General features: G+C 49.1%; 1 protein-coding gene across 1 annotated transcript in view; it reads left to right on the forward strand.

Moving 5' to 3' along the window:
* The first annotated feature begins 6,276 nt into the window (after nt 1–6,276).
* FOXO4 (forkhead box O4) overlaps nt 6,277–11,756 on the forward strand; it is a 7,283-nt gene continuing 1,803 nt past the window's right edge. Inside the window, exons 1-2 of the mRNA XM_040630783.1 lie at nt 6,277–7,137; nt 10,663–11,722. Coding sequence (XP_040486717.1) covers nt 6,685–7,137; nt 10,663–11,722 — 1,513 coding nt within the window. The 5' untranslated portion in view covers nt 6,277–6,684. The remainder of the gene's footprint in view (nt 7,138–10,662; nt 11,723–11,756) is intronic.

Raw genomic sequence — 11,756 nt, forward strand, 5'->3', positions numbered from 1 at the left:
TCTGAGGTCCTGTCAAAAGGCTGGCTGTGAGAAGAGATATTTATGGAATATATTGTAAGGCACATTTTATCCATCCACTCCTTTAGGTGGCATTTTAAGTTGTGTCCCCAGATCAAGTTAAAGCACCAGAAGGTTACATGCCTGAACCATATTAGCTCAGCCCCTGCAGAAATATTTTAATGTTACACCCTTGGCTTTTAGCCAGGGTAGTTACGAACAAGTAATATGAAAATCTCTTCTGTGTGTGTTGTGAAACTGTTACTGAGGACGTTGTCCTTTATGTTAATCCTGCACGAGAGATTTCTTATGGAATTTAGTGTCAGCAATGAACCATTATGTTAGCTGTTAAAAATTATAATTCTGGAAGACTAAATATGAAAGCGTGTTTATAATATGTTCATTGAAAAGAACAAGAACACAAAATGGTATATAGACTCTCATTGCAGCCATGTAAAATTATTTGTGTCTGTGGATGAGGACTGAAAGCTGCTAGGCAAAGATGAAAATCGTATGAGGGCAATGGAATTATAAATGTCTTGTCTTTTTCAAAAACTTTTGTTTCTGTAGCCCTGTCTTAACTGGGAGAAAAAAAGAATTTAGTGACAGGAAAACCTCTGTCCCTCTTGAGGAGTTGCTATGTGTCTTTCTTTCTGGTAACAAGAATTGTCATGTTCCTCCTTTCCCCTGGCTGCCCCAAAAGGTGGACTTAACGTTTGGTCATTGCATGTTAGCTCCTCCTTCCTTTCCATGCCTCTGATGTTCTATTCCTAGAACCTTATGACATTTGTACTTTTTTGGGGTGCAAAGTGCCCCAAATCCCTTCTAGAAAGCAGCAAAATATAAAGTATTTTTCCCACTTTAAAAGTTATACACAGTCATAATAAACTGGAAATATGTAAGAAAGTAAAAACAAGATAACTGCTGGTAACAGTTTTTGGCATTTCTTCCTATTTTTTCTCAATGTATTTTAAACAAAATTATGAGCATATAGCATGTAAAGTATTACATCCTGCTCTTTTCATGTAACTTCAAATTATAAGCATGTAAAAGATAAAACAGAACAAAATAAAATAAAATATAAGCATGTTTTCCTATACTGGAAACTCTTCTGGTTGAAAACCCCAGTAAATATGCCAGTAGCTTGCTTTCTTTCTTTCTTTCTTTCTTTCTTTCTTTCTTTCTTTCTTTCTTCCTTCCTTCCTTCCTTCCTTCCTTCCTTCCTTCCTTTTTCTTTCTTTCTTTTTTTCCAGTAGGACTTTCAAAAGTTGGAACCATTGAGGGGTGCCTGAGTGGCACAGCGGTTAAGCGTCTGCCTTCAGCTCAGGGCGTGATCCCGGCGTTGTGGGATCGAGCCCCACATCAGGCTCTTCCGCTATGAGCCTGCTTCTTCCTCTCCCACTTCCCCTGCTTGTGTTCCCTCTCTCACTGGCTGTCTCTATCTCTGTCGAATAAATAAATAAAATCTTTTTTTAAAAAAATGAGGCCTGTAGGAAAGGTTAAAGATGAAGCTGGAAAGTCAGTTCAGGTGAGCCCAAAACCTAAGAGATAAAGCTCTATGGACCTTATTCCTAAGGGGAAATGGGTGTGGGGGGACAGAACTGAATTGCGTAGGTGTAAAGTGTAAGCTCAGGGAAGCCTGAGGCCAGAAGGGCAATCTGGGGTCTTGTACCCAGACTGGAGATCACAGGAAATAGGATTTTAAAGCTAGGACAGACGTTAGCTATCATCTAATATAATATGCTCATTTACAACTGCAGAAACCAAAGCCAGAGGAGACAAATTGACTTGTGTAGGCTCTGGAGTCAGAATGCCTGGATTTGTTCCTCTGCTCTGCTACTTAGTAACACTGGACCATAAGTAGATGCCTTACTCTCTCCAAGTCTGTTTCCTCTATGAAAGGAAAATACAGCATTTAACTTCCGTGCTTCTTGTGTGGATCAAATCAGATAATCCACATAAAGCACTTAGTACAGTACCTAACACATAAAAAAACCTCAATAAATGTTACTTTTTGATAGTACTCTAATTATTATCGTGAATGAACTAGTCAGTGACAGAGCTATGACAAGGTCTCAAATCTCCTGACGCAAGTTAGTGCTCTTTTCACTGTATTGAACTAACTTTCAGGGTCCAGGAAGGACTGAAAGTTGCCTTGAACTTAGTAGGGGTAGCAGCTCAAATCTGCTTGGGGCTAAACCTGAAGACTTTAGTCTAGAGTCCACTTTATGTAAAAGCACCTAGCCCGGTTTCTGGAAAAGAGTAAGTACTTTTTTTTTTTTTTTTAAGATTTAATTTATTTGACAGAGAGAGAAAGCACAAGCAGGGGGAGCTGCAGAGGAAGAGAGAGAAGCAGACTCCCCACTGAGCAGGGAGCCTGCCACACTGCGGGGCTCTGGGCTCCATCCCAGAACCCTGGCTGCATCCCAGGACCCCAGCTCAATCCCAGGACCCCGGGATCATGACCTGAGCTAAAGGCAGACGCTTCACCAACTGAGCCATCCAGGCGCCCCTAAAACAGTAGGCTCTTAAGAAAGGTTTATTAACTGAGAAGATTTTTAAAAACAATACAGGGTTGGGAGGGTGGTGCTGGCTTCTAAGAGAAGGACTAGAAATTTTTCACAGAGTCACATAAAGAAGGACTTAGGGAAGAGGGCTACCAAAACTATGTACATTCCATGCATGTCTGTGAAGACCAGAGACAAGTAGAGGTGGTGCTCTCTGAGATTCCTGGAACTTTCTCATTGTCATTTTTGTTAACCCTTTCATCTTTCCTCGTAGTTACTAGCAAAAACTACTATACAAACCCTAGGTGGGGGTTGGGTGATTTTTCAGAGCTGGGCAGGATAAGAAAAAAGTGGGGAAATACCTATCCCGTTTCAAATTACTAAAGCCGATTTGGCAGCAGGGTGGGGGGATGGCTCCCAGGTGGAAAAGTGAGTGGTGGCAGTGAAGGAGGGTCAGACCCCTCTATGATCTTGAAGAGGAAAAAAAAAACAAGTCGTGAATGGGAAGCCAGTTGAGACCATGAACTCTGGGGTTGCACTTGGGGGAAAGGCCTGCCCCCCACCCCGCCCATATCCTGCCATATATGTTCATAATTTATTACTACAGTGGTTTGGGGAGGGGCTTCCTTGTTAGTCCTCTTTCCTGACCAATGTCTTTTCTATTTTCCGAGGCTACCTTGCTAAGTCTGTCCCTTGACTAATGTATATTCTAACACTCCCACAGTAATAAGGTAAATAACCTTGACCTCTCCAGATACGTGTTTTAGACTAACATAATATAATTTTAAAAATTATTAAAAAAATAAAAAATAAAAAAATAAAAAAGACAAAAAATAATTGAAAAGTGTGGTGTTTTTACTATTCTCACCCTCCTAAATCATCTGGTCCCATGGGTTATGGTCATTTTCGTCTTTCCAGGATTTCAAGGTATAATCTCATCTCAACACTAAAGAACCAATAAGTATTTGTTGATTGATTTCAGAGTTTATAATCTAGGTTGGGAGACAATATGCCCTCATGAAATGAAAAGCTATGTAAGCACGAGCACAAAATTAAAGAATGCAAACTGAGTTCCTAGAGGTCCAAGAGACAGGAAGCAGATGAGTGATCTGTCAGGTTGGGCTAGTCAGGGAAAGCTTCCAAGAGCACGTAAGTTTTGAGCTTTGAATTGGAAATTTAAGGAGGTGATGAACATGAGTTGGTGGAGTGGTGGGCCTTTTGAAAGAAATGCACAAGGAAGACAATGCAAGATATCATTCAAGCCAGGACAGGTGCCTGCCCCACCCTACCATTTCCCTGTCTCAGCAGCTTTGCGTGATCTGTCACCACACCTGTTTCAATTCTAAGAGAGCTCCTTGTGACCTAGTGCCCACCAGGCGCTCTCCTGTATCAGATTCACCATTCATGCCACACTTACCACGCACTCCAGGCTGTGCTCCCGGAGGGAGAGGCATATGCAGGAAATGTTTGCAGGCATTGTGAGCAGCTATGCCCCATCTCTCTAGTCTGAACCTCAGGTAGGAATACTGGTCTTCTATTTACCCTCTGCATGACAGATGGAGTACACATGCAGTTTGGAGGAGAAGGAGGCAGGAATATGTAGCATCAAGATGGTTATGTTAACACAAGCAGACTAATAGCACTTTGAAGGCCCAGTGTCCTGCCACCTCTGAAAAATGCCGAGTTGTATAGCTGTCCTTCCTGACAGGAGGAAGGCCTCGTCATCACATAGCACATATCAAGCCACACTGCTAGGCACTATACAGACAAGTTGAATTATAGTCCCTACCCCTAGAAGTTTGCTGTCTAACAGGAAAACTGAGACACGGCCGGACAGAAAGTACCCACGATATGTTTATTAGAAAGTTGTCAAATGTACAAATGTAATGCCATTCAATTCCTGATCCCAGTCATTCTACCAGCATTTCTCAAATGGGACCCCAGGCTAGGGATACATAAACCTTGCTTCTGTCCTCAAGGAGTTCAGTTTAGTGGAGGAGACATACATGTAAAGAAATCATTACAGTACCATATGGTTTATCCTATATAACCCAAGCCTGCACAAAGTGCTTGGAAATGCAGAAAAGGGAGAAGTCCACCTAAGGGGAACAAGAAAAGCTGAATAGGAGTTTTCCAAAATGAGAGACTTGGGGAGGGGATGATGAGAGGGAGGACATCCCAGGAGGTGGAGGGAAAGGTAGAAAAGGGCACAGCATTTCGGGGAAACAGTACAAAACTCCGACTGGTTGGAACTTAGTGTGTCTAGTGAAAGATGAAGGAGGAAAGGTGGGAAGTGGCCTGAACCTGAAAAGACACGTGTACCTTGCTAGAGAGTTTGAACTTTATCACACAGGCAATAGGGAAAACCAAAGGACGTCTCAAGCAGGGAGATTCTCTGGTCACATGTAACTAATATGATCCCAGTTCTCCTGCCTCCTAGCTGTGACTCTGGGAATGGCACTGAATTTCTGAGCATTCGTGTCTTCATGTATAAAACGGGATTGAGAGCAGTACCTACCTTAAAGGGTTGCTTTGAGGAGTAAATGAGCTAATGTATGTAAAGCAATGAGCGCAGCGCTGGGCACATAAATGCTCCATACATTTTAGCTATTATTACCAGGAGTGTTTCTTAGAAGGGTAACTTTGTTGGCAGCATGGAACATAAACCACAGTAGGGAAAAGACTGATGGCAGGAGGTCCGATTAAGATGATATTGCAATTTAATTCAATGATAAATAAGGTCTGGAACTGGGATCTGGACGGGAGAAGTTAAAGAGATGAAAAGGCGAGAGGGAAGTCTAGCTTGGAAGACTGGGCAGATCAGGACAACTGTTAACCAAATTCGGAGATAAGGGTAGCCAGAGCATAGGGGTGTGGGTGCAAGAGCAGATAATGCGTTCCGTTTGGGACCTGTTGAATGAGAAGTGAAGCCGCCCAAGATGGGAACCTGTAGAATATCAGTATTTCAGGGGAGGCCAAAAGAGCCAGGGGAGAAAACTGATTGGTCAGCGATCGCACTGTCACCGTGATTTGCACACGGGGGCTTGAGGGGGGTAGAGGAGACAGTATCACCAGCATTTGTTTATGTTACACAAGCTCTTCACCCAACTCCCGAACATGCAGACAGCCTGTTTTCCAGTCCGTTCTCGGCTTCTTGCCTCTCGACTTTCTGCTTCTTGTAGAGACCGCATTTTTTCCTCCTGCCCTCTGCTCACGGAAAGAGGGAAACGGTCTAGCGCCTCTCAGCACGGTCACCTAGGCGACCCGGAGTCACACGGGAGGAGGCGGGAAAGGAGGAAAATGACTTTTAAAGAAAAGAAAAAGTCCGCGACGACCTCTAATAATTAAAGTTCCACCTCCCTATATCCTGCCACGCCGCTCTCCAAGCGCCCTTATCGGGCTCCTGGCCGCGAAGTAGGACGGGAAATGTAGTCCCCTAAGGCTGACCAGGGTGGCACGACTGAAGAACTCGGTTTCCCAACTGGCTCTCCAGGCGCGTGCGCAGATGGCTGCCCCGGCGAGTGGTAAACAGAGACGTCAGGCGGGGGCTGCTGCTCCGAGCAAAACAAAAAAGGAACCCGGGGGTGGGGGGGTGGGGGGGGTTGATAGGGGAATGGTGCGGGAATCAGAAAGGCTGGGGCCGTGGGGCCGCGGGCCCTATTAAGAGTGGAGGGCAAGGGAGAGGCGGGGGGAGGGGCAGTTAGGGGAGGGGCAAGTGACGCGGGGGAGCGGGGCGTGGGGGAGGGCAGTGATCCGGGTGGAGGAAATTTGGGAGGAGTGTCCGGGGGGCAGCAACTTAAAAGGGGGAGGGAACTGCGGCTAAGGAGACGTTCGGTGATGGGAGCGCAATGTATGAGGGGATACGGTGCCTCAGGTTTAAAAGAGCAGGAAGCTGAGTGAGAGGTTGGGGGAAAAGTGTATTCGCTAGGCGGAGGTTACAGGTGGTGTCTCGGAAAGAGCTCCGAGGCTGTCCGCTTGTAGTCGAGAAGAGGATCAGAGAACTGTGTAGAAGGGACAGCTTGGGGGCTAGCGTCCTGGGGCGAGGGGGAAGTTGGCGACTTTCTGAGGACTGGCAGGAATGTGCCTCCTGGCCCTCGGTGCTTCCCCCCTGGGGGGAGGCATCGCGAGGGACGGTGGCAGGCTCCTCTGAACGCTGAGCGGCGGAGGTCCAACTCCACGTATGGATCCAAGGAATGAGAATTCAGCCACAGAGGCTGCCGCGATCATAGACCTCGATCCCGACTTCGAACCCCAGAGCCGTCCCCGCTCCTGCACCTGGCCCCTTCCCCGACCAGAGCTCGCTACTGAGCCGTCTGAGCCGCCCGAGGTGGAGCCAGGTCTGGGAGAGAAGGTACACACGGAGGGGCACTCCGAGCCGACCCTGTTGCCCTCCCAGCTCCCAGAGCCGGCAGGGGGCCCCCAGCCCGGGATCCTGGGGGCTGTAACAGGTCCTCGGAAGGGAGGCTCCCGCCGGAATGCCTGGGGAAATCAGTCATATGCAGAACTCATCAGCCAGGCCATTGAAAGCGCCCCCGAGAAGCGACTGACACTCGCCCAGATCTATGAGTGGATGGTCCGCACTGTGCCCTACTTCAAGGACAAGGGTGACAGCAACAGCTCAGCAGGATGGAAGGTAACTATGACCGCCTTACCTCTGTCCCAATACCATCTGCCCCTGGGCCCCCTAGCCTCCTTACTGCCATTCTGGGGCCCCTTTTACGCCCCCACCCCAGAGATCCACCTTCAAATCATCAATTACACAAACATTTACTTAGGACATAGTATATGCCACTGCTCAGTGCTTGATGCTGGAGGATCGCAGATGAATAAGACACTGTCCTTGCCTTGGAGAAAATTGAATTCTCTGCTCACTGCTCAACACTCCCAGCACTTTGGCTTGAGCTGCCCCAGACACTTATCCCCACAGAGAAGTCTTTATCCTATGTACAGCAGGAACTGTGTGGATTCCCCACATGAACCTAGCCTTCCCTCCTCCCCCACCTCCCACCCCAACACCTTTTCTCCCATTCCTGTGGGATTACTTGGATTCCCTGCTTGCCTCTCAATACCTCAGGGTAGAGGTACTGTTCTAGAATGCCTCTACCCAAGAAGAGGGGCTAGAGTGGCATAGGTGAAAAAGGTGATATTCATGGGGTAAAGTAGCTGCTCTTACGGACCAGGAGGAAAAAAAAGGGTAATGAGCTGCTACCTGCCTCAATTTACCCTGTAGGGCTAGGACACTCTCCCTAGTAAGGGACTATCTAAGTCTGGGGGGGCGAGGGCAGGGGGACAGTTTTCATTTACTGTTGAGGAATAATAGTTACGAAAAAAAGAGATAGGGCTTTGACTTTAGAGCACAAGGTTGGGAGTTCCCTTGGCCTTCCATGAAGAAACTGTGAGGAAACATCTTGCTAGATTATCTGAAAACTTGTCCTGAGGAATATGGGACTCTAATCACGAAATGGGGAGCTTCAACCCCTTGGCATCTTGCACCCCCGTAGGTGGTGAGATCGGCATAACAAGGAAGTATAGAGAGGGTTGAATGAGCAGAGGGTCCACCCCTAGGTATAGGAGATCGAGGGATCAGATCTGCAGTATCCCTAGGAGTTGGGCCGGACAGAAAACAGGACAGCTGACTGAGACCCTTGGCACTATTTCTGGGTAGACTGCCACGCCACAGTCTCAGCTCATAAAGAGCTCCCCTCCTTGGACCCAGCCTACACAGCTGTTTTTTCTTTTCCCTTAGGTTCATTTTCCAGGGTAGAAGAAATAATCATGAGTTGTTAGTTATGCTGTGGGAGTGTAGTCCCTCCTTATAATTTACACTTATTTGCGGATTTTTAGTTTACAAAGTAGTTTTTAAGTTTTTTGTTTTACTAATCTTCACAGCAATTCTGAGATTCCACGTTTTATGTGTTGGGAAACTGAGGTATAGGAAGGTCAGGAAACTCGCCTAATATCAGTAGAGCAAGGACTTGAACTCAGGTCTAACTAGAAATCATACCCTCTTTCTGCTAGTCCATGCTGCCAAATTCTCCTCATTGGAATGATGGCGAAGCCAATCAGGTTGAGCTTGGGGCCTCCCAGCCTTGCATCCCCCACCCCCACCCCACTCCAAGGGGTAAGCCTGGGGCCTGAACTAGCTCCTCTGGTGATATGCCAAGATTACTCCCACCCCACCAGGGGGTGGCACTCACTTAGAACAGGAAAGCTTTGTTTAGATGGCTTGGGGGAACAATTAGGAGTCACACACCACCCCCCCACCCCCCACCCCCGCTTCCAACAGGTAAGAATGATAGGTTTCTAGGGGAGCTGACCTCTCCAGGTAGGAGGTTGTACTATGTACTAGTTCTGAGGTCTAAAGAAGAGGGATTAAACAAATTGGCCTCATGGGTGTGGAGTGTAGAGAGAGGAATGGACCTTCTCGGTAGACCCAGAGCTGAAGGACGAAAAGGGGGGAAGTCACAGTGCCAGAAGTCACGGGGGCACTCAGTTACTGAGGCTGGACAGTTACTGTCCAGATGGACAAGTGTCCGTTCCTTTAAGGAACGAGGAGTACCAATGCAGCCAGGGTAGTAGCCATTACTGAAGGGTCCCAGGAAGACAAGGAGTTCTTTGGCTAAAGAACTCTGGAACAAGAAGCTACTTAAGCATCTTTCACCAGGCAGAGGGTCTCCTTATCTGGAGCACGAGTCAGAGCCTCAGCCTCCTAGTAGCTCCAAGCCCTTCTGGGCTCCTCCCAAGTTTCTAAACACCAAAGAGCTCCATGTGGGAGGTCAAATGCCCCTAAGGTTGGAGATCTTAGGCACAAATTCCTAAGGAGAAGTAGGGGAAAGGAGGTAGGACAGAGAAGGGAGGTGGGGGGGGGGACACAAAAGGATGGTGTAACTAGCCTGGGACAACCAGTAGAAAGAAGCTGCTCTGGGGGCTCAAGAAGCTGCCAATCTCAGCTCCCTGGGCCCCTGGGAAAAAAAAAACAAACTTATCTCTAGCAGAATATCTGCAGTGAGGGAGGAAGGGAGAACAGGGGGAGGGAAGAAGGGAGGGAGAACGTGGAGCTTCCAATACCCAAGGCGCTCGGAAGCTGATAGAGCCTGAAGGGGAGGCTCACTCTTGTCACCCGAGGGCCACACACCAATAAGGCAACAAGGTGCTGATTAGGTACTGGGAGCTTGGCACTCCAAGGGGGCGCCGTCCAGGGCTTCCTGACTGGACAGCGTGATCTGTGCCATGGGCGCTGATACCCGAGGAGACTAATGACATGAAATTGTAAATAATACAATATAGGTTGGGTAAGATTGTGTGGAACAGATTAAAAATACCATACTATAGAGAGATTTGGCTGCAGAAGTCAAGCAACCACTTAATAGAAGAGAGGGGACTTAGGCTTGATCTTGAGGAACCGGCAGAATTTACAGAAGGGGGATCCTTCCTAGGATAAGGAGGGAAGGAGAAGGGAACGTGCCGTGTGTATCTGAGGCCCAGCGAGGAGCCTGGCCTTGATGGAGTTGAGCACGGCTGCCCAAGGACTGGGAGGAATCAAGGAATCTTCAAATGGTATGGAGAGCTGGGGCTCAAATGCCCCATAGGGGGTAGAGCCCCTGCTCTGCTGAGGTTCCAGCCCCTCAGCCTATTCAGAGAACTGGCTCAAGATCGGGTGGGTCAGTCTTGGGCTGGTGGTACGCCACTGTCCCGTAAACTCCAGCCAAGTCTACACTCAAGGAAGGAGATTGGAGCTGTGGAATTCTTTCCCACCTAATCCTAGTTCTTGCTGAATCGGGAGTACATCTCCCCAGTAAATGCCCAGCAGCACCAGACAGCCCCCCAGAGACCTGGGAGGAGTGCAGTGCTGTGAGCTTTTCCAGAGCGGGCCCAGTGCCCTCAGCAGTAGGTTGTTACTCAGCTTGTGTCCTGGGCCCTTGTGCGGAGAAGTCTGGAACAGCAGAGGCTGAGCATCTCATCTTTGGGTGGGAGCTGTGTACGCCCCCCCCCCAATCCCCACCCCTACCTTTGCCTGATTTCCCCGGGGTTTGATAGCTCTGGGTTTCTAGGAATGCCCCTGTTTTATCCCAGCGTCCTTTGAGGCGGGGGTCTGCTGGCCACTGGCCTCCCCTACGCATACCTTATGCCCCTTTTCCACTGCCTCTGCCCCTTCTAGAACTCCATCCGCCACAACCTGTCCCTGCACAGCAAGTTCATCAAGGTTCACAACGAGGCTACCGGCAAGAGCTCTTGGTGGATGCTGAATCCTGAAGGAGGCAAGAGCGGCAAGGCTCCCCGCCGCCGGGCAGCCTCCATGGATAGCAGCAGTAAGCTGCTTCGGGGCCGCAGCAAGGCCCCCAAGAAGAAACCTGCTGTGCTGCCAGCTCCACCCGAAGGTGCCACTCCAACGAGCCCCGTCAGCCACTTCGCCAAGTGGTCAGGCAGCCCTTGCTCGCGAAACCGTGAAGAAGCTGATGTGTGGACCACCTTCCGTCCACGAAGCAGTTCAAATGCCAGCACCGTCAGCACTCGGCACTCCCCCATGAGGCCAGAGTCCGAGGTGCTGGCCGAGGAGGAGATGCCAGCCTCAGTGAGCAGCTTCGCAGGGGGTGTCCCTCCCACCCTAAATGAAGATCTCGAGCTGTTAGATGGGCTCAATCTCACATCGTCCCATTCCCTGCTCTCTCGGAGTAGTCTCTCTGGCTTCTCTTTGCAGCATCCTGGGGTCACGGGTCCCTTACACACCTACAACACCTCTCTCTTCAGCACAGCAGAGGGGCCCCTGGCAGCAGGAGAAGGGTGCTTTGCAAGCTCCCAGTCTCTGGAGGCCCTGCTCACCTCCGATACGCCACCACCCCCTGCTGATGTGCTCATGACCCAGGTAGACCCCATTCTGTCCCAGGCTCCGACACTTCTGTTGCTGGGGGGGCTACCTTCCTCCAGTAAGCTAGCCACAGGAGTTGGCCTCTGTCCTAAGCCGCTAGAGGCCCCAGGCCCCAGTGGTCTGGTTCCCACTCTTTCTATGCTAGCACCACCTCCGGTGATGGCAGGAGCTCCCATTCCCAAACCCCTGGGGGCTCCTGTGCTCACACCTGGTACTGAAGCGGCAAGCCAAGACCGAATGCCTCAGGATCTGGATCTTGACATGTATATGGAGAACCTGGAGTGTGACGTGGATAACATCATCAGCGACCTCATGGATGGGGGCGAGGGACTGGACTTCAATTTCGAGCCAGGTAGGACACCTCTTCGTCCATGGTAGCATCTCAC

Source organism: Ursus maritimus (assembly GCF_017311325.1).
Source record: "Ursus maritimus isolate PB19 chromosome X unlocalized genomic scaffold, ASM1731132v1 scaffold_X1, whole genome shotgun sequence".
NCBI lineage: Eukaryota > Metazoa > Chordata > Mammalia > Carnivora > Ursidae > Ursus > Ursus maritimus.